Source organism: Microtus ochrogaster, chromosome 1 (genome assembly GCF_000317375.1).
Source record: "Microtus ochrogaster isolate Prairie Vole_2 chromosome 1, MicOch1.0, whole genome shotgun sequence".
Lineage (NCBI taxonomy): Eukaryota > Metazoa > Chordata > Mammalia > Rodentia > Cricetidae > Microtus > Microtus ochrogaster.
Window position 1 is genome coordinate 19,161,505 of NC_022009.1, and position 19,548 is coordinate 19,181,052.

Consider the following 19,548-nt stretch of genomic DNA (forward strand, 5'->3'; position numbering starts at 1 on the left):
TAAAAAATAAAAAATAAAAAAAAACAAGACAAAATGACAGCCTACAGAATGGGAAAAGATCTTTACCAGCTCCACATCTGACAGAGGACTGATCCCCAAAATATGCAAAGAACTCAAGAACCTAGACATTAAAATACCAAATAATCCAATTAAAAAATGAGGTACAGATCCAAATAGAGAACTCTCAGCAGAAGAATCTCAAATGGCTGAAAGGCATTTAAGGAAATGTTCAACACCCTTAATCATCAGGGAAATGCAAATGAAAACAACTCTGAGATACCATCTTACACCTGTCTGAATGGCTAAGATAAAAAGCATTGACGATAGCTTATGCTGGAGAGGATGTGGAGTAAAGGGAACACTCCTTGACTGCTGATGAGAGTGCAAACTTGTGCAGCCACTCTGGAAATCAGTATGGTGGTTTTCTCCGAAAACTGAGAATCAATCTACCTCAAGACCCAGCGATACCACTCCTGGGTATATACTGAAAAGATACACAATCACACCACAAACACATTTGCACAACTATGTTCATAGCAGCATTATTTGTAATAGATAGAACCTGAAAACCACATAGATGCCCCTCAACTGAAGGATGGATAAAGAAAATGTGGTACATTTATACAGTGGAGTATTACTCAGTTGTCAAAAAACAATGACCTCTTGAAATTTGCAGACAAATGGATGGAACTAGAAGGAAAAAAAAACATCCTGAGTAAGTTTTTTTTCAAATCCAGACTCAGAAAGACAAGCATGGTATGTACTCACTCAAAAGTGGATATTAGATGTAAAGCAAGGGATAACCAGGTTACAATCCATAACTCCAGAGAAGCTATGTAAAAAGGAAGACCCTAAGAGCGATACACATGGAGGGCCCCAGAAAAGGGAAATAGTTAAGATCTCCTGGTAAATTGGGAGAAGGGTAGAAGGGAGGGAATGGGGGATGGAAACATGAGGGCTTCAGATGACTGAGTTGGGAGAGGAATTGAGAGGGGGAAATGAAAAAGATATCTTGATAGAGGGAGACATTGTAGGGTTAGGAAGCAACCAGGGGCTAGGTAAATTCCCAGGATCTACAAGGATAATAACCCCAGCTAAGACCCTTAGCAATAGTGGAGAGGGTACCTGGACAGGCCTTCCTCTATAATCAGATTCGTGTTTACCCTAATTGTCACCATAGCACCTCCATGTAATAACTGATGGAAGCAGATGCAGTGATCCACAGTCAAGCCCTGGGCTGAGCTCCCGGAGTTCAGCTGGAAAGAGAGAGAAGGGATCATATGAGCAAGGTGGTGGGAGTCAAGACCATGACTGTGAAAACCACGGAGACAGCTGATCCGAGCTTGTGGGAGCTCATGGACCCTGGACCGAGAGCTGGGGATCCTGCATAGGACTAAACTAAGCCCTCTGAAAGTGGGTGACAGTTATGGGGCTTGAGCTGTTGTGGGGGGCTGGTGTGGGACCAGGATTTATCCCGGGTGTATCAGCTGGTTTTTTGGAGCCCATTCCCTATGGTGGGATACATTGCTCAGCCTTAATACAGGGGAGAAGGGCTTGGTCCTGCCTCAATTTGGTATACCAGACTTTGTTGACTTCCCAAGAGAGGTCTTACCTCCTCTGAGGTGGGATGGGAGGAAGAGGAGGGGAGGGGTTGGAAGAGGAGGAGTGAGGGGGAATTGGGGCTAGTATGTAAAGTTAAAATTTTTTAAATAAATAAAAAAATAAAGAATAGTCACTTTGCATTAACACATCTCAAGGAAACGTAAGCTCCTACTTCATCTGTTTCATGAATGTCTCTCTATTTCTACCCCATGTAATAGGTCTGACAGATAAGCAGCCTAATCTCATATCTACAGCCGAGTTCAGGTATGATCTCACAGATCCTTCTCAACACAGCCCCCTGCGACAGCCGCTACTCGTTTCCCAGACCTGACACTGACGGAGAGTCCTATTTTCTTCCACAGCCCTGGACACCTGATAGAAACACACACTGTGCCACTTATGGAGAAGAGCTCCCAGGAGTTCCTGGAAAGGCCTCAAGCTGCACCTCCTAGGATAATGGAGATTTTCCTGCTGGCTCCCACTGAATCCAGTAGTCCAGCTGGTCCAGCAGGGATCAGGTAGAGGGGAAGAGGTTGAAGGAGTGTCACTTGACTGTTAGGAGAAGCATGACAACTTTCTACCTTGGTCTTGAACACAGGCTACTCTGGATACTCAAACCTCAGAAGAGCCTTTGGAAGGGACTCAGTCCCAAATAATGCAACTGAAAATGGGAGATTATCCAATGATGTTACTCTCCTGGAGAGGGCAGATCAATGAACAGAACAATCACCCTGGTCGCTTTGAGATTTTGTGCCACTCAGCATCACCCACTGGGAATGTTTTCTGTTGTTCCAGCATGCTTCATCCTGGCTGTGACATGCATTGTCAGTGGGATGCATTGTTTAGGTATGGGCGCTCGCATTCATCTAGCTAACTGTCATAGCATAGACCATTGTAGCATAGTGCTCCACTTCAGACCTTATACTCTGTGCTAGTTTAGAGAGGACAGGGGGCCTGTCTTGCCAGAGACTCCCTTCTAAGTCACGTTGCCCACCATCTATCAATACAACTCTTTAGGTCACTCACGGAATTGTCATGGCAACTTCATGTTTCCACCCCATCCACCAGTTAGAAAGATTAGTTGGCGTGGGAGGGCGAGAGGAGGAGGAAGGACTTGACTACAAACACATGGTGGCCAGTGGCCTTTTACATGGTCAGATTTCTAGAAAGATCGATTCCCTCCAGAGAATTTGACCTTTAAGACTGGAGAGTTTTCCAGGTTGGGGGAGAGGCTGCAAGTATGCCTGGAGAGAAGCGGTGGTCGTCAGGGTCTATCGTGTACCAGAAGTAATCAATGAAATCGTGGTGGCAAGGGACAGAGATGCCGAGAGACTGAGGCCACACACTCAGGAGGAAATCCGTCAGAACAAGAAAGCAACCCTCCATGTTGCCTCGGTTTCAGGTGGCTCTCTGATACCAGCTCTCGTCTCTGCTGGATCTTCAGGATTAAATCTCTCTGCCTTGCACAGAGACAAGCAAATTCATTACGGTGAAGGAGGAAAGAGCACCATCACGGGGCTTTGGTTCCTGGGAGACATCCATCTTCTTGGTGCTACCACACAGTAAGTGTTGCTGTCCAAGTGACAGGCTTTTTAAAGAGATACTGTCCCAGCTTCTTCTTGCTTATTCAAAGTCATAGATCAGAGAGAGGACAGAGGACAGCCTAGCGGGGATGCCAACAGTGAGGATGAAAGGAATGCCAGGACGGATATCAGATTAGAGGAGAAGAGGGACTGAAGGCTCTCAGGAGGAAGATGTTGAGTGCAGGGACACCACAGCAGAGGCGCCGCTGACCCTGGAGCATATCCAATCAATCAAGAAAGGCTGTAGCAGGGCATGTTTATAGGAAAGAGCAAGCATGAGAAAATATTCTACAAATACAGATTAATGGAGCAGAGGGAAGCAGAATGAACGCGTGTGAAGGTTTACAGCCCAGGCAATGGGCGACTGTCCTGCTGAGGTAGCTGCCATGCTGCTAACAGCCCGTCTTCTCAGTCACCACAACCCGGAAAGAAAAGGTTAGAGCCAGCCGTGGGTTCAATGAATGTCACAAGGGATACACAGGAGAAATTAGACCAAAATGTCTGGGGGGAACTGGCCTACTAGAGAGAGATGGCATTCATTGCCCATTCTACAGTCAGACTTCTTATATTTGGAGTTAGTAAGATGCTGCCAAGATGCCACTATTTTGAGAGAACCAGCTCAAGGGCTCACTACAGTGTCATCTGGATCACGAATGAGTGCTTCTTCGGGGATTTCACATGACACGAAATGGCAACTGGACTGGGTGCTTGCAAGGACAGATTTTCCAGAAGGTACCCACACATGCTGACACTTAGCAAAGGAAGGCATCAATGGCTGACCTTGTACTAGCATCCACTTATCAGAATGTTCCAGAATAAATACTTTTTCTTTTTAGCTTTAAATCCTTCTTTAAATTTAAGTCAATTCTTTTACATGAGCAAATAAAATAATGGGTTTTATTGTGACGTTCTCATAATAGATCACAGAATTTTGTCCACATTTGTCAACCCATCCCCCTCCTCACTCCTCCACATCCTTCCTCACCCCTCCTCCAAACTTCTGCTGGTTCCTTTCTATTCTCCTTCTTCCATGAATACTCAGTGGATGGTAGAGGTAAGAGTATAACTTGTATGAATGATAACTAGTGTGATACTTGAGAATATTTATGCAATGTTAGTTAGCAAAATCCTCAAATCATTTGATTATTACAAAAAGCCCCTCAATGATGTAGAGTCTACATATGTGGTGCTTACTGTATTTGAAGATCAAGTAGTCTGTCTTTGGCTATCAAGCATATACTACTGGCTTTCTGCCAGGACTTTAGACTGGATTGGGAAGCATAGTTTAATTTCTCATTAAAAAATAATAAGAAAACAACATCTTGAATAATCAGTCTCCTGCCTCCTTCATGGGGCCAGGGGAAGCCTATACAAAGGTAGAAAGAAAGGCACACATCTAACCCATACAAAACCACCTAGGAATTTAATGGAAAGATCAGGTCAAGAAGGAGCCTCACTAACTAGCCTGGCTCTATGCAAGCATCAATTGCCTTTGTTCTTAGGAATGAAAGCCTTTGGAGTCAGGAGAGTCCAGTGAAGACAAACCTTTATTAAGGATAAAACCCAATGGTTCAGGGTCTTACTTCCCAAACAGTCTCAAGGTGAACCAAGGTATTAAAAATAGTCCATGCTGTATTATTAGTCTTAGTTAAGACATTAGACACATAGTATTCCAAGATTCACACTCCCAAGGTAGTTTTCACATCCAAATTGTCATATTCTTTCCAAACTTAACATTTTACTGGTGAGTAAAAATAAAACAGAGATGTCTGAAGTAGAAGGGGACATTCACATTGGTAGCTTCTAATGTTCTCCCAAGCCTGACTTTCCATCATATCTAATGTGATACTGAGAAAAATCACTTTCACTCTCTGAATTCATCTTTATAATTTGTAAAATGAGAGGTCAAATACTTTCCAGCGTCAGCATATAATTTGGGTTACACACGTGCCACACAGTCAATACTGCGTTCTTCCTTACAGGAGGCCTCTGCTATTTAATTAGAGTAGATCCTGCCATTTGCATATTTGACATCTGTGGCTTTGACTATTTCCAGAGACCCCCCAAAGGTCTGTGAGCTGCAAAAACCTGTTATTTTGAAGACGCGTGCTGTGAGCTGGAGATATATAGAAGCCAGTCACTTGCTTAATGAGTGAAATTAGCATGCAGGCGAAACTCCTGTCTCTAAGAGGTTTTGTTACTGTTTGCTGTAGACTCAGCAGCCATAATTCTGTAGTGATAGGCATAAAACTGGGGATTCTCCTGGATCATGAAGACGTCAGCAGTATCTGTTACATGTCAACTGTTCCTTGTAATACAGGAGAAAGCCAGTCACATACCACCTTCCCTCCTTACTATGTCCTTAATGAAGGTGCCTTAACACTTGAGTGTGTCTCTGGCACACAAGGAGCTTGTCTCTCACACACAGTAGGGAGCTCTTGCTCCCCTTTTTATTGACTCCTTCACAAACATACTGTTCTCCTGCGTGTCTATATTTGTGTGTGTACACTAGTCCTTTCTCTCTGAGAGGAAGATCCTTGGGAGATGAAAGGCCAGCTTGTCTTATTTCTCTATCCTCAGGGCTGAGTAATGAACTAAGACATACCAAACATTTAGTAAATGTTTGTTGAATGACTGAGCACCTGAAGGAGATGGCAGAGTGATAAGGGTGCATTTTTTTTCCTATTTGTATTTTGAAGCTAACATTATCTCACAGATAGATAGATCATATTATTTCTATTGCTTCAGCAACGACAACCCATGCAGATGACATCACTATCTATGCCTTGGGTCCATATCTATTTATCAGGTTTCATGCTTCAGGATTTTCCATCGTATACCACGATGCTCCCTTAAAGGAGTAAATAAGAAACATCACGGATCTAGTGTGTGCACACAAGCATTCTAGTGTGTGAACGCAAGGGTTCACACACTGCAGCACTCGTGGGGAACTCAGAAGACAATCTTGGCTGTCAGCCATCTTCTTGTCTGAGACAGGATCTCATTATTGTTTTTCTACTGTGTGTGCTAGGTTAACTGGCCTGCCAACTCCCAGGGATTCTCCTGTCTCCATCTTCCATCTCCCCACAGGAGCCCTGGGATTATAGGTGTTCATCTTTCATGTTCTGAGGATTCGAACTCAGTTTCTCACAGTGGCACAGCAGGTATGCTTACTCACTGAGCCATCCCCTTGGTTCCAGTATTCCTGAGAGAGCATGGACTTGCCTGGAGCTTGGTGATACCTAGGCAAAAGTTCCAGTATCGCCAGTTTTGATAATGATTGGGCAAACAAAGCTTCAAAAGATAAGGAGTCAAAACAGGGATTATTCCAAAGATCACTCAGCTTCTGTCCAAGTTCCTGAAGGTGTCAGAATCAGTTCCCAGAATGACTTTGCAATTAGTGAAGCCTTAGTAAGAGTTGGGTTGTTGCTGTGTTGGGATTTGAAAGTTGGAATTGGAAAGTACTCATTCTTGACTCAATTAAGCAAGTCATTTGAAAAGCTGTTTTTATTTCTAGGTCTCATGGTTTGGTCAGGACCTTCATAGTCTTTACTTGTAAATTGAGACTAGCACCATAATGGGTTTACAGGAAATGCTCTACCCTATGTGTACTTCTGATAATAATGTTTAGGAGCAAGTGCTTTAGAAGGTGCAAGGCCCTGTCTGGTTCTACTATTTCATAAATTCAAGCGAGGACTCATCCCAGTGACCAGAGTCTAGCATGAGCATTAATTATAGTCATACAGAGATTCCAGTAACCTGATCCCCCCAGTAGCGTCTCCTGAAGATGCTGTTCATTCATCACACTGCTGCTACCAGCCTTGCTTATTGAACACACACGATGAAACCAGAACATCGCGAGACATCCCAATAAGTTCTGGAAAAAAGACATTCCTATTTTATCAGTGAGAGAGTTACATCATAGGTAATAAAATGTTTCTTACTCGTGTGGTTAAGTCAGTAGAGAAGTTGGGCTTCTGACCAAAAGTATGCAGAGTCCATGGTTGCTCAACTCCATACCTCTGCTGCCTCTGGTTATAAAATTACAGTTTAAAGCACCATGGGTCAGGCGACTGTATGGCAATAGAGTAACATGCTTTGGGCTTGCTCTTCTGTAGTAAAGAAAGAGTAAAGGATCGAACTGTACAGAGGCCAAAGTGCAAAGGGATAGATAGAAACATACTTGTTTACAAGGCACACATACACATGTGCACATAGCACAGGAGGTGGGAGGGAGGGAGAAGAGGAAGGAAGGGAAAGAGAGAGGAAGAGAGGGAATGAGTGAGAGGGAGGGAGAGAAAGAGAAGGAGGAGGGGAGGAAGGAGAAGAGAAAGAGGGAGGGAGAGAGAGAAAGGGAGAAAGGAGGGAGAAAGGGGGAAGAGGGAGGGAGGGGGGAGTTTTAAGAAGGTGGAATCATACTCAGAGATCCTAGATGAATAACTGATGATTAAGAGGATGAATAAATTGGGGACCAATTTCTGAAAGTTCTGATCTCCTCCAAACTAACTGTCTATGACTCTGAAAGACAAATATTGACTGCGAATCCCCCCCTCCCAAATCTAGCCAACTACAGGGAACTGTGTGGATTTTATGCCATCTAATGTCTGACAATGGACACATGCCAACGAGACCATGAACATGTGTGAAACTTCACAAAGTTTATCTTCCCAGTGAGAGCCTGGCTTTCCATGTATACATGAATACTATCGTAAATCATGTAGAAATGGCTAGTATTTTCCAGAAGGCACAGGTTTTTGCTTATGTTAACAAATGACTATCCTTCCTAGTAAAAAAGTCTCAACAGTGTTCTGACAAATCAACTTCTCAAAGCTATTACAATTTAGGAGTCAGTTTCCCTTGCCCTATTCTTTTAGCGAGTGATAATATGACCAACATTCAATGCCTATATTTGGGTTCAGAAGATCTTTGAGCTGGAAGGACATATGTGATAATCCGACCCTGCCTCCAGACAAGGAAAGTATTCTTATCGTCACACTTCATATGAGTGTTTCTTTCAGTTACTAAGTGACTTGTCCAAAGTCAAAAGAGACGGGGGAAACACAACAGAAGAATCTCTTGGGCCACCCAGCTGTTGCCAGCAGAATTGAAGCCTTTTAGATCGTCCCATGGCTGCCCAACAGGCAGACCCAAGAAGAAATTCGCCAAGAACACCTTTTCTGGGCCTATGGATCCCCCTTTCCATGAGATCCTTCCCTCCCTTTCCTTCTGCTTTCTGAATGATTCCATTTCTCCCAAATAGAAGTCCCAGGTTCTGGGAGCAGTTTTCCATCCCCCTTGGTATCTCTCCTCCACAGCATCTCCTACTGTGGAACAGTAGGTACTCAGAGGAGGGTCCCTTTCTCATTGGTATCCTCATGAGCTTCCTTGAAAAGCTGACCCTGCTGCAAGCTAAGAAAGCCAATTTTTTACTTTTTCAGTGTTATCTGTGCAACCAGAGATTCCGAATGCCCCATTTTCAGGAAGGATCAGTGAAGAGAGATGACAGAAGAACAGCCTCTCAGGTTCTAATGGGAGGGATGGGGCAGAAACAGTGCAGGGGAGACTTGGACTGTGAAACCACACAGAAGACGTGGTTTCTTTCACAAGTCTCCTTCAGTGTCTAGCCAGAATTTGAAGCTTATACCGGACCTAGAGGCAAAGACAATGGCTCTAAGACTTTTCCCTCTCCATGACGTTTCCAGTACTCTGGTCATTAACTTGCCTCATTCAAGTTAGACAAGCCATGTTCCACAAAATAGCTTATGGATATTTAAAGACCTTGCCAAGTTTCAATCAGCTTCTCAATTTCTAAATGGAAAGGGGAGTGTCTGGGATCTGGCGACGTAGCACAACTGCAATGTGGTCCTGGGGAGAAATAAACCAGTGCCAATTATTTCCTTGAGGATATTATGACCAGACTATTATTGTCCTAGAATAGTAAGTTTCCAAACTCATAACCCTTGGTACGGAAGAGAGAAGAGGGAGAAGCCTGTGTGCTTTCCCAGCCCCTGCTTGCTGGCTAGCATTCTCCAAGATCGCATATAAACATCTACTGTCTCACACCTCCGCCATGCATTGTCTTGAGTTTTAATGGACAGAACGTTCTGTGTGCTTAGATCTTGCCACAGGACTCTTTGTCTAGAAACAATTTAGAACGAGAAAACCTAAGGGGGGCTTGGGCACAGGCCCCGTCCAGTGGTGTCTGCTGATCCCGCATACCTGTGATGAAAGCAAAGTTTGCAATTAACACAGATATAACAGAGCGATGGAAGGAGTTGTGTGGAAGTTCAGAGAGAGGCGGCGCAGGGTGGGCTGTGCGGGAAGGAAATATGGGAAGGCTACTTACACAGTTTCATCATTCTTGAACTCCAGCTCCCCATACGTATCCTCAAAGTCCTCACCACCACCCTTGGCCGTCCCTTCTACTGTCCTAAAAGGGACGATGACTGTGCCCCGGGCACCTGATGTCCTCAGAACCTTGACTTCCATAACGCCAATGCTCTCACTGACATGAATGGTATCACATTCAAAAGTGAAAATTCCTGCATGGTCATCATCCAAGATGGTCACTGTGGCCACACAAGGGGAGGCCAGGACAGCCCGAGGCAAGGGAAGACTATTGAGCATGGCTGGGGGCATCCCTTCCTCCAGCTGCTCCTCTTCCACACGGACATTGCTCAGCCTCACAAAGAAGTGCTCATCCTCCTCAAAAATGTCATCGTCAATGATGCCCACAGAGAACTCCTTCTGGGTCTCTCCTGGCTTCAGAACCACCGTGCCCTCTGTGAACTCATAGTCGGCCCCGGCATTGGCAGAGCCATCCTCTGTTTTGTAGTCCACATACATGGTCTTGGACACGTCCCCTCCTTTCCTCACCACCGTCAGGAGGACAGCTCCACAGTTCTCCAGGCACTGGTAGGAACATGGGTCGAAGAAGACCTTGGAGGCAAAGTCCTCGGGCTCATCCATGTGCACCTCGCTCATGCTGGCGGTCTTCTTGGCCTGCTCCGCTGCATGTTTCTTAAGTATATTGCCTGCACCTGTCATCATGCGGGTGGCTTGGATGCGGTAGAAAGCGCGGCTCTTCTGTTGGTGGGAAAGGGCATAGTAATTGGCCATCTCCACCAGCTGATCTAAGTCCTTCTCTGGGTGTTTTTGTTTCAGATCCTTAAGAATCCGGATCATCTCCCTGCGAGACTCATCTACCTCCTTCCCTTCCAAGGGGACCAGGTTCCCATCTAGGAAGTGAGAGTTCATCATCTTCCCATCCATCTCAATGCCCTTAGGGTGCTCGCCCTCCGTCTCAATGATAATTCCTCGGTGTTTATCTGTGCGGTATTTTTTGTGCATGTATTTGTAGAAGAGCAGCCGCTTATCTGCCGCCCAAGCCAGCAGGACACACACTGGAAAGAAGAAGAGGGTAAGGAGGCCTTCCCACACCTGGACCACACCAGGAGAGAAGACTGCTAGGATCATGTAGAGCCAGATATAGGCAAAGATGCTCCAAGCAGCAGTGACGAAGAAGACTCGCAGGTGCTTGATTTTCCGGGTCTCCCCGTCTGGGATCACATAGACGCATATGCCAATGATGATGAACATGTTGAAGGCCGCGCTGCCGACGATGGTGGATGGTCCCAGGTCACCAGCAATGAACCCATGGCCACACACCTCAATCAGAGACAAGAGAATCTCTGGAGCAGATGAGCCCAGGGCCATCAGGGTCAAATTGGAAACGGTTTCATTCCAGACCCTAATTGTAGTTGTGCTGGTCTCTCCATTGGGCTTTTTGATAGTCACTTCCCTCTCCTGGGAGGTGATAACTTCAATTGACGCCATGAAGCGGTCAGCAATGATAGACACCCCAAGAAACATGTATATCAGGGCCACAAAATAGACAATGACCCTGGCAATCTTATCCCCAAGGGAAGGGTTCTCTGGGTACCAGATTGGCAGGATGACCCCCTCCTTGCAGTCCGATGACCCCGAACAGGATTCATTGTTCTGGCCTGCACTGGGCACATCCCCCGAGTCACCGGCCTCTGCTCGAAGACCATTCAGGAAGAGCACAAAAGTAACCAGCCCAAAATGGAGGAAGGCAGAGGTGAGAGGCTGCAACCGTAACCACGCCATACACAAGACTTAGCTTCCTGCTCCACCGCAGCACCAACGGTCCTCCTGACAGGCCTGAGACCTAGAAAGAAAAATCAGAGAGGCAGGAAAAGACATGAGAAAAAATGGGGTCAACAAATGGCAGGTTCCCACCAACACAAATGGATGGTTCACCTCGATTGACATATGGTACTGACATACGGAGCTGTCTCTCACTTGGAAAACTGGATGTCAATGGAAAACACGAATAGCTTCTCTGGCCTCAAAAACCATCTGGTGGAGACTCGGTGGCAGAATGGTTTGAAATAGCTGGCAAGGCTAGGAGTGGAAACCCAAATGACACCCCCTAGTCCTGAGTTGTAGCTCCCCTTGTCCCTAGAATAAACTTCAAAGAGGTCCTTGTGCCCTGAGTCTTTTTTTCCCACTTGTACCGTTGCTAGAAATCTCAGTCTTCTTTGCCTTGCTTCCGTACTCAAGAACCTTGCAAAGCACGGGTTTGCAAGCGCGTGTGCTTGAATTGAGGGGTGTTTTTAATGGGCTGGTCCCTGGGATAGAACACCTTGTTCTGTGTGTAATTGAGCTCTTGTGGGTAAAAGCTCCTTCCTCAAATACAAAACTTCTGGAGGCAGCCAGGGATTTTTGAGGCTCCTTGTAAAAATAATAAAATTAATTTCATAGTGACCGCTGTCTCCACTGGAGCTAAACTGAAACTCTGCAAAGTATGCTTCCGACTGTGCCTCTGGCTCACCTATCAAACCATGCGCAAGACAGGCTATGGATCATTCAGCTGCAGAATTCTGAGGGAAAACATGGAGAGGGCCAATAAGTAGACATTGTTACTAATAAAACATGGGAACGGTTCTCATAAACACGTCTGTAAAGACGTGAAGCATATTTGGGGAAGGCACGCGGCCTTATCTGTTGGGCTCAAAGCACTGCATGGTGGCCCTGTTGAAGAGACTGGAAGGACACTCAGGGTTTCCAACGGAGGCGACTTCATTTGTGGCTGTAAGTCCTTCCGCTCTGGCTCACTCAGACAGAACAGGAATGGAAACAACTAAGCCCGAGTTTTTATAGGCAAGCCATCCACTTCCCCCTCGCTGCTAAAACCCTGTGGAGTGTGGTTAGTAATGGGTGGACATGGGCTTCCAGTTATTCAACGCCTCAGAGGCGTCGAGGTCCTCATCTTCCACACAGGCTGTTCTTTCTCCAGTGGTTCTCACTTCTGAAAGCGTCGCTCCCACCTACCCAGTTATCTGTGCAGGTAACAGGTGTTCGTCCGCAAGCAACCCTCTCCCTCCTGCTCTGTGTCCAGTCCCGCACTGAATCCTGTTAGCTCTCTTTCCAGTCTTCACCACCACCCTCAAGGTCCAAGCCACCATTGTCCCCTATCCGATGGACCTGCTACAGTGACCTTCTAACTAAAAGCCCCACTCCAACTCTTGCCAGAGAATAAATCTCAATTCTGCTTTCCTCTTCAGTCAGTACTATTGGGATTCTGGGACGAGAACCAAGGACCCCACACCTGCTAGACAAGTACCCTTCCACTGAACAATATTTCCAGTCAAGCATAGTCATCAAACAGCCTTCCCCCACCCCCATAAAACCACAGATTTAAGTGTCTCACTCCCCCCCTAGCTGAAGATATTCCATAGTTTCTTCTTGCTTTTGGTATAAATCCTTTATTCCCTACCATGACCAGAAAAAAAAAAAAGCCCCGTGGGAGCTATATCCTTCATTATCTTCCCACTCCATCCTCTTGTTATCTCACTACAATTCAGCAATGCCCTTCCTTCATTTCTCCCTGGTTATACAAGCTAGTACCTACCTCAGGACCTTTGCACGTGCCGTTATTCATGCCTGGAAGGAGAGCTTCCTCTTTGTACCTTCCAATCCCAACAACACTCTGTACCAACCCAGTATCACTTTCTCAAACAACAGCAACAACAAATGTCCTTTGACTGATTAAAATGGTCAGTGCTCTCTGTTATCTCCCCCCATTGGAGTCTTTCTCTCTATGGCATTGCAAATGCTCTGAAATTGTATGTTTATTTTCTAGTATTAGATGATTAATGTCTTATCCATTAAGCTGTGCTCACATAAGAGCAAGGGCTGGGTCTCCCCTGTTTACTGTGGAATCCTGAGTAGGTGTTAGCAGGGTTTCTTGAATGCGCACTTTTGAAATGGATAAATGTAGTCACCAAAAAAAAAAAAAAAGCCTCCCGAGAGATCAATCAGCCTTCTTCAAAAACTATTTCATGATCTAAATTATAGTTAATTGCTTTGGAAATATATAAAGATCTCATAGATGAATCATGAGTCAATTTTAGAGGTTGTGTAGGCTCTCTTTAAATTCCTAAAACTCACTGACAGAAATTCCCCCCAGTACAAAGATATGCAGCCTATACTCTAACTACAAAGGTCTTCCTTCCAGAGAGCTATAGATGACCTTCCCTTCATAGTGCCCAGAACAACAGCCCAAGGCTGGGGCCCACACTAATCCAGGAACTGAGCAGCATCACCATAACAGTGGCTTGGGGTCCTTGTCCTTGACTTCACATGGAAGATAAGGGGTCATGAGATAACTATTCAGGAGCAGAGTGCTTGAAAATGTTCAGCATCGCATCCAAAGCTTGGAAAATGGTCTTGGAGCTGTGGTGTGCAGAGAGATCCCCATCCACAAATCTGATACTTATTTGCCCTTGAGAATTGCGGACAAGGGAGGATCTTGCCTTCTAGCCTCCACTTTGAAAACTCCTGACTTGGTTGATTCTCATAGGCGCCTTGCAGGAAGAGATGGAGGTGGGCCCAGCTGAAGCAGCTTTTTATCAAGAGCCCATGGGGTGAATGAAGGTGGCATCCCCAAGTGGGCAGCCTTCCACAGACGTGGGGCATCATGGAGGTAGTTGTCCTGCTCAGCAGGGCAGAGCCATGGTCTTTGTTATTCCTCAGTCCTGCAGACAGACTGTGGCTCCAGGCTGTCGTGGGGAATGCCCTGTCATGGGACTAGACTTGGAGGCTGAGAAAACAGGCAAGCTGAAGGCAAGAATAAAAGGAAAAGGCAGAAAGGCGACTGGCTAGGAAGCACTCGCACCAGTGTTTGGCGCTGAAGGAAGAAACTCTGAGTGCCTGCTTTCTCTTTCTGCCCTCCGAACCCCAGAAATAGATTCTGGCTGCAGTGTTGCTAGACTGTAAGGGACAAATCCACTTACAAAGTCAATTGTCTTTTTATTTAATGTCATTGTTCCAGGCCCAAATACAAACTGAGGCAGATTCTAATCTTTCAGGGTATCTTCTTACCCTTTTAAAGACCCAGACCCAGCGATAAGGGCTCAGCTTGGAAAAGATATTAACAGCAATTGCTATTGCTAAGCATTTACTACACACATCATGTTATTTGTAATTTTTATAACAACCCTACGAAGTTAGTAAAACTTTTATTTCTTTTTTTATATTTTTGAGAAAATGTCTTATTTCAATCATTTACTCAAAGCTTAAGCCAAAAGAAATCATTAATAGAGCCAAAATATACAGGGATATGACATAAAGCGTACAGTTTTAAGCCACTCACTCGGTTTTACCAAAAGGTCCCATGTTGTTGTAGAACATGAATGGCTCCAGTCAGCTCCCAGTCTGATGCAGACTCGGGATCAATGTGACTGTGTGGTTGTACCCACAGAGGAGACACTAGCCATTTGGCAGAGCTTCGGAGTCCCCAGGCTCAGGGCTACACTGGCTGCCTGCTTCTGTCACCCACCTGAATATTCTCCTCATCATTCAACTTGACAAATATTGACAAATGCCTGTGATTTGCCACGACATGCCAGTGGGTAAAATGAAAAACGAGACGCAGTGTTTGCCCGCCAAGGTACACTTGAGTAGGAGGAGAAAGAGACACAAAAATAGACAGTTTCCCTACAAAGTGTGGGGGCAAGGGCAGAAGGCTCCGGGTACTCGGGGAGGGCGCTGAGCCAGCGTGGGACTCGGGGAGGCAGTTCTGAAGGAGATGATCCCTGAAATAGGTCTTCAAGCATGAGTGAGCTTTAAAAAAAAAAGAAGAAAATAAAGAAAGCAAGAAGAGCATTCCAGTCAAAGAGAACAGCCCCGGCAAAGACATGGCGACTTGAGACAGGAAAGAGAGCACGGGGAAGAGAAGCCAGAAGAAGCCGGATGGCAGGGGCGTGTCCATTCACTATAGGTCTTCCATGGCAGGCTGAGAAGATGGAATTTGATCCTAAGACAAGGAAAACCAATGATGGGATTCTAAACAGAAGAAAAACACAGTCTGATCTGTGTTTCAGAAAAATCCATTTCCCCAAAGGCTTAGGATAGCTCTAAGGAAGAAAAGACTGGAAGAGGAAGATTAGTTCAAAATACGCTTGGGAACAGAGCAGCTGCAGATAATAGGGGACTATGGCTTACTCCACACAGAGTGACCCCCTGCTTCCCTTCTGCCCCTTCAGCAGAACACATGTCCTGGCTTAGTCCTTGACCTCCTGTCTCCTTCCTGGCTTATTCTCCTAATTCACTCCCCCTCACTCCCCAGGGCCTTCTGCAAGGTGTCTGTGTCCTCAGCGGTAGCTCCCGACATCTTTTAATATTGCTGGCAAATTTAATTAAAATCACTGTTCCTCTGCTCGTCCAGATCATTAATAAAACAATGCCACCAGGCCAGACTGAGCAATTCTCCCTCCTGCTACGCCCTCCACTTTCTCCAATGGGAACAGAGTTTAGGACCTGTCACCAGCCTCGGTAGAGTCAATCTGCTCTGCTTCCAAATCCAGGCCCCCCTGCACAGGCGTCACAGCCAATTGACATTAAAGTTATAGATGCAGTCCGGCTGCGCTTGCTCTGACATGTCATCTGGATGCAAGCACACTGCAGAGTTTCCTGGGTTTCCTCTGCCCACCTCAGGAGATGTTTGTGCAGAGTCCTTACAGGTCCTCAACTCCCTGCTCTGTCTAAGGGGTATGGCAGACAGATGTGTCTTCAGATGCTCACCCTGCTCTGTCTAAGGGGCATGGCAGACAGATGTGACTTGGGATGCTCTCGTAGTTCGACTGATGCAATTAGAATCTGGATCCGTGGAGGAAAACCTGATGATACTCAATGCTTTTCTTGCATTATTTCTTGTCTTACCAGGGAAGGAGGCACGATCATATCCATTCTATAGATGGCACATTCGAGTTCAGAAAGGTTCAGTCATTTGACCAACATCACAGTTACTAAGGGGAATAGTAGGCACCTGAATTTTGGAAGTCTGCGTCAGGAACACATCATATTGGGTCCCATGTTTGAGCAAGAGCCCAGAGAGAATAAAGTTGGATACAGAGGCTTCCCTCCACCACCCCCACAAGCCTGCAGGTCCTACATGTTCCAAGACAGCTTTGGAACAAAATAGTAAGCCTTGAATTTGAAAGTAAGAGGCAAGATTGATTCACAGTTATGTCTCAGTGAGTGGGAGACCCTGAGAAGTCCGTGATGCTCTTAGGAGCAATACCCGCATTATCCCTAAATCTCAGGTTGGGTTCGACAGTGTTTACAGTTATTCGACACAAGGATGCTTTGATTATCCAGAAGGGACATATTTAAGTTAGATCAGCCCAAGCAGTAGGAGAGCCGGGCTTGGAGTTCAGATTCCCAAGCAGAGCTCAGAGGATAAAGAATAAGCCAAGGGAGGGTGGTAAGGAGAAGAGGCTGAGACAAGGTCAAGGAGAGTTTTCATTCTGGATTTACCAAAAGCCTCTTGGATTGAGTCCATTTTGTAAGCAACTGTTCCTTGTCCATTTAGGGAGAGACGCTGTGCTGCTGATTGGGGTACAGCCATGAATGAGTTATAACTCATAGAGTTTATCTTCTCCTGGGAAGTCACTGATGCCCTTCTCTTGCTGTGCTGCCCTGAGCACTCAGGTAGGTGACTCTAAGGTGGTGCCATGGGGAGCGGATGAAGTGCATTAGAACTTTAGAATAATGTGGACAATCTTACAGTGACACAGGGAGTCATATTGCACAGTCCTTCCTCCTCCAGTCTCATACAAATGCCATCTTTTGCCTTCTCTTAAACCTCACACGTTTTAATGGCACCTGAGCCATGTGACGATGCCATGGAAACCTGTCAACACTTTCAAGTCCATAGACAGAGCAGAGCTTCAGTCTACTCCGACTATATACAAAGCACAGACTTGGGAATGACAATAAAATCGAGCCTCCATTAAGAACCCATTCGATGGCTGGCATCGTGCTAGGTAGGCACTTTTGTGTCTTCTGTTTAACACCTCACAGTGCCACAGTGAGACAGACGTTGTTCTGTGTTCTTGAGAAGAAGATATGGGGGCTCAGCCAATTCATAATGGACCTCACAGGAGGTCCATTAGCCAAGCAAGTGACACATCTGAGCTTTGAAACTCAGAATGTCAACTGCAAAGTCGGCTTCTAAGCCCCAGGGAATGAAAGCTTGTTGGACAAGTAGGATAGCAAACTGGGGTCCAAGACACCCCACTCCTTCTGGGAAGCCTTTCCTAGCGACGCCCCCCTCCTCTACTTCAGAAATGAGTTATCCACACAGAAGATCATATACACTGCCCTGGGATTATTTGTGTACGGCCACAACATCCACACTTTTCTGGCAGTTCCATGAGAGATTTCAACTCAATGTAGAGAAGAGTTTGTTGCTTAAGTTTTTAAAAATGTACTTATTTGTGTGTGTGTGAGTGTTTTGTCTGCACGTATATCTGTGCACCACATGCATGAAGCACCTATAAAGGGCAGAAAAAAAGCATCAGATCCCTTGAAACTGGAGTTATAGACAGTTTGGTTCTTCCATGTGGGTGTTTGAAATCAAGATGCTCTGCCAAAGTAGCCAGTGATAATGGTTACTGAGCAATCTATCCTTCTTGTCTGAGATTTAGATGAGTGACTATTCTTAATGAAGAACCACTGATTGGAGCCAAGTAGTTAAACTTGGATATCTTTTTTCCTTATAACATCTCATGATTGAAAGATACTACAATTTACTAAATTTACAAAATCCAGAGAATCTGTGGAGTCGCCAATAGGGAGAATGGGCCAGAGACCTGGGAGGATTGGGCCTCTGCTTAGGTTAAAGGAATCTACATCTTCACGTCCCCCCTCAGCTGGAGACGGTGATGAAGGAAGTCCACATTCTAGAGATGTCTGTGTGTCAGAATAACCTGGGATCCCTGAAAAGGATGGATGTCTAGGTTCTACTTCCGCTCTAATTTTAGGCTTCCTAGGATTAGAGCCTAGATGTTTGTGTTCTTATCAAGATCCTCCATTGATCTTTGAGATACTGCCAAGTTTGAGAATCTTGGGAAAGAAAACCAGGATCTGATGATGGAGGAGATATCATCTGTCTATGTGTTACTTTCATTGGTTAATAAAGGAACGGCCTTGGCCCTTTGATAGGACAGAAAACTAGGTAGGTGGAGTAAACAGAACAGGATGCTGGGTAGAAGGAAGTGAGGCCAGCCACGATGGAGCCAGCTGCCAGGTCAGACATGCTGAATCTTTCCTGGTAAGCCACCATCTTGTGGTGCTACACAGATTATTAGAAATTGGTTAGTCAAGATATGAGAGTTAGCCAAGAAGAGGCTAGAGCTAATAGGCCAAGCAGTGTTTAAAGAAATACAATTTGTGTGTTGTTATTTCAGGTGTAAAGCTAGCCATGCGGGAGCTGGGCAGGATGAAAAGCAGGCCTGCTCGTCCCCTCACTACAATCTGACTATATATGCTTCTTGAGGATTTCAACCATTAAGGATTTTCCTGGGCCAGAAGGACTTCCACTGCATCATGACCTACAAGTGACTGCAATGAAGCCTTGCTGTGCAAGACTCTCGCCCTCAGGGACTCCCATATGCTTTTGTGCAGTGCCATGGATAGCATTCTCTTTCACATAAGGATATTTTCCCCTTTGGTTGTTCTCTCTAAGCTTGCCGTGTTTTGCTCGTACTAAGGATATATAGAACTAGAGTGCTCTTCCCTTACAGGGCTGCTGCTCTTCTGGTTTCAGCCAAACAGATTTCTAGTTATTTTTCCTTTCGGTGATGGCAGCACAGGCCATCTCTAATTCCTGTGTCCTTTTTGTTCATTCGTTCGCTCTCCAACCGGTGCTTGCGTGAAGCTCTGTGTGGAAGTGACGCAGGTTGACACGCTATGAGAGGTTACTCTGAACCTTTGTCCTAAACATATTTTCCCCACAAACACACACACACACACACACACACACACACACACA

At 45.6% G+C, this 19,548-nt stretch overlaps 1 protein-coding gene across 5 annotated transcripts in view; it reads right to left on the minus strand.

The window, feature by feature from the left end:
- Positions 1-19,548, minus strand: part of Slc8a3 (solute carrier family 8 member A3) — a 153,986-nt gene that overhangs the window by 124,711 nt on the left and 9,727 nt on the right. For all 5 annotated transcript variants that reach the window (XM_026779855.1, XM_026779860.1, XM_013346431.2 and 2 more), the window contains exon 2: positions 9,532-11,376. In XM_026779855.1, coding sequence (XP_026635656.1) covers positions 9,532-11,315 — 1,784 coding nt within the window. In that variant the 5' untranslated portion in view covers positions 11,316-11,376. The remainder of the gene's footprint in view (positions 1-9,531; positions 11,377-19,548) is intronic.